The sequence below is a fragment of the Oryctolagus cuniculus genome, chromosome X (assembly GCF_051225735.1).
Source record: "Oryctolagus cuniculus isolate XC-2025 breed Fujian yellow rabbit chromosome X, ASM5122573v1, whole genome shotgun sequence".
NCBI lineage: Eukaryota > Metazoa > Chordata > Mammalia > Lagomorpha > Leporidae > Oryctolagus > Oryctolagus cuniculus.
In genome coordinates this window covers 35,711,684-35,714,675 of record NC_142888.1, presented here as the reverse complement: position 1 = coordinate 35,714,675, position 2,992 = coordinate 35,711,684, and the positions used below count along the sequence as shown (strand labels likewise).

General features: G+C 47.4%; 1 protein-coding gene across 1 annotated transcript; it reads left to right on the top strand.

Moving 5' to 3' along the window:
* The first annotated feature begins 246 nt into the window (after positions 1–246).
* Positions 247–2,778, top strand: GSPT2 (G1 to S phase transition 2). Its single transcript, XM_002721649.6, has one exon. It carries the CDS (start codon positions 463–465, stop codon positions 2,350–2,352), a length of 1,890 nt encoding a protein of 629 aa, XP_002721695.1. The 5' UTR covers positions 247–462; the 3' UTR covers positions 2,353–2,778.
* Positions 2,779–2,992: the final 214 nt, after the last annotated feature.

The following is a 2,992-nucleotide window of genomic DNA, read 5'->3' as shown; positions in this document are numbered from 1 at the left end:
TCTTTGGGTAGAATTATAAATCAGGTGTGTCCTTCTCGGTTTCTTCATTAGATTGTGGTCAAATTACTCTCCCAGATCGCGTGAACAAAATGAATGGGATTTTTGCTTTTAAAAAAAAATTGCACTTTGGGACTGAGCCTCCTGCTGAGAACTAAGGAGGCCGAGCCTACGGATGGCAGAGACGGGTCAATCCACGCCCGGCGTTGGGTCGGGGGTGGAGGAGTCGGAAGTGGTTGGGGTTTGGGGGAGGAGATCCGCTCACACACAGGAGGAGAGCATTGCGCCGCCATATCTGCTGCCGCCGCCGCAGTTGCGAATGCAGCATCGGCACTCCGCTGCCTCGCGGTGCCGCTAAGGTTCCTGCCGCTACTCCTTGACCCTCCGCTCTTGCTGCCTTCCCCGTGCCGGGGCAGCCCGCCCTTTCTGGCTTGTTGACCTCGCCACACACCGGGTTCTAAGAGCATGGATCCCGGCAGCAGCAGCAGCAGCGACTCGGCGCCCGAGTGCTGGGACCAGGTGGACATGGACACCCCGGGTTTGGCCCCGAGTGGGGACGGAGCCGCCTCCTCGGCAGTGGCCGAGGCCCAGCGCGAGCATCTCAGCTCGGCCTTTAGCCGTCAGCTCAACGTCAACGCCAAACCCTTCGTGCCTAACGTACACGCCGCGGAGTTCGTGCCGTCCTTCCTGCGGGGCTCGGCCCAGCCGCCCACCCCCGCCGCCGGCTTGGGCAGCATGGATGAGACCTGCACCAGCGCGGGAGACCCTGCTGCAGGTAAAAGGCTGGGACGGGGGGCACCTGTGGAACCTCCCAAAGAACTGTTAGTGTGTGAAGGTTCCAATTCAGCCGTTACCATGGAACTTTCAGAACCTCTTATAGAAAATGGAGAGGTGGAAATGATCTTAGAAGAATCATGGGAGCACAGTAAAGAAGTAAGTGAAGCAGAGCCTGGGGGTTGTGTCTTGGGCGATTCGGGGCCCCCAGAAGAAAGTGGCCAGGAGATGATGGAGGAGAAAGAGGAGACCAGAAAATCCAAATCCTCTGTCGTACCCTCAGGTGCTCCCAAAAAAGAACACGTAAATGTGGTGTTCATTGGGCATGTGGATGCCGGCAAGTCCACCATTGGAGGGCAGATAATGTTTTTAACTGGAATGGTTGACAAAAGGACACTTGAGAAATACGAACGAGAAGCTAAGGAAAAAAACAGAGAAACTTGGTATTTGTCCTGGGCGTTAGATACCAACCAGGAAGAACGAGACAAGGGAAAAACCGTAGAAGTGGGTCGTGCCTATTTTGAAACTGAAAAGAAACATTTCACGATTTTAGATGCCCCTGGCCATAAGAGTTTTGTCCCAAATATGATTGGTGGTGCCTCTCAAGCTGATCTGGCTGTGCTGGTCATCTCTGCCAGGAAGGGAGAGTTTGAGACTGGATTTGAAAAAGGTGGACAGACGAGAGAACATGCGATGTTGGCCAAAACAGCAGGGGTAAAACATTTGGTTGTGCTTATTAATAAGATGGATGACCCCACGGTGAATTGGAGCTGTGAGAGGTATGAAGAATGTAAAGAAAAACTGGTGCCGTTTTTGAAAAAAGTCGGCTTCAGTCCCAAAAAGGACATTCACTTCATGCCCTGCTCAGGACTGACTGGGGCTAACATTAAAGACCAGTCAGAGCTCTGCCCCTGGTACACTGGATTACCATTCATTCCGTATTTGGATAATTTGCCAAACTTCAACAGGTCGATTGATGGGCCAATCAGGCTCCCAATTGTTGACAAGTACAAGGATATGGGTACTGTGGTCCTGGGCAAGCTGGAATCGGGATCCATTTATAAAGGCCAACAGCTCGTGATGATGCCAAATAAACACAATGTGGAAGTTCTTGGAATTCTTTCTGACGATACTGAGACTGATTTTGTGGCCCCAGGTGAAAACCTCAAAATCAGGCTGAAGGGGATTGAAGAAGAAGAGATTCTTCCCGGATTCATCCTTTGTGACCCTAGCAATCTTTGCCATTCCGGACGCACATTCGATGTCCAGATAGTGATTATTGAGCACAAATCCATCATCTGTCCAGGTTATAATGCGGTGCTGCACATCCACACTTGCATTGAGGAAGTTGAGATAACAGCCTTAATCTCCCTCGTCGACAAAAAGTCAGGAGAAAAAAGTAAGACACGGCCCCGCTTCGTGAAGCAAGATCAAGTGTGCATTGCCCGATTAAGGACAGCCGGGACTATCTGCCTTGAGACTTTTAAAGACTTTCCTCAGATGGGCCGCTTCACTTTGAGAGATGAGGGTAAGACCATTGCAATTGGAAAAGTTCTGAAACTGGTTCCAGAGAAGGACTAAGCAGTTTTCCAGATGCCTCTGCACGATACTGTGAGGATAATTGACTGCCAATGTCCACCACCTTCTCTTATTTAATGCCCATGGATAGACTTCTTTCCATATTTTGCAAAAGGAAATTTCACAGCAAAAACCCATGTTTTGTCAGCTTTCTCATGTTGAGATCTAAGTTATGTCACTGTTGACTTTACCTTCAAGTTTCCTCCCTCTATACCACTCTGCTTTCTTGGACAGAATCAGTAATAGCTTTGTAAGTGATGTGGATGTAATTGCCTACAATAATGAAAAATTAATATATTTTTAATTTTTCATTTTCCTTTAGGGAATTTAGACAACCTTTGTCCACGCCAGCCAATCAGAGTGTGTCAGTGTGTGTGTACATGTTAAAAAGACAACTAACATGTCAATAAAGTATTCCATCTGAACATATTTTCGGTATTCGAAATGCTTTTGACTAATGTTAAAAGTTGTATGTAATACTATTCAATTAGATTTTTACTTTCTCAACTAACTGTATGTTTTATCACTTGAGCTTTTAAGAACTCATTCACTCACTGTTTTAAACAAGGAATTGACAAACAATGTGCAAGTTTGTGTTAAGGGAAAAATTTTAATTTTGAAAAAAATCATTTTAGGGCTCTTC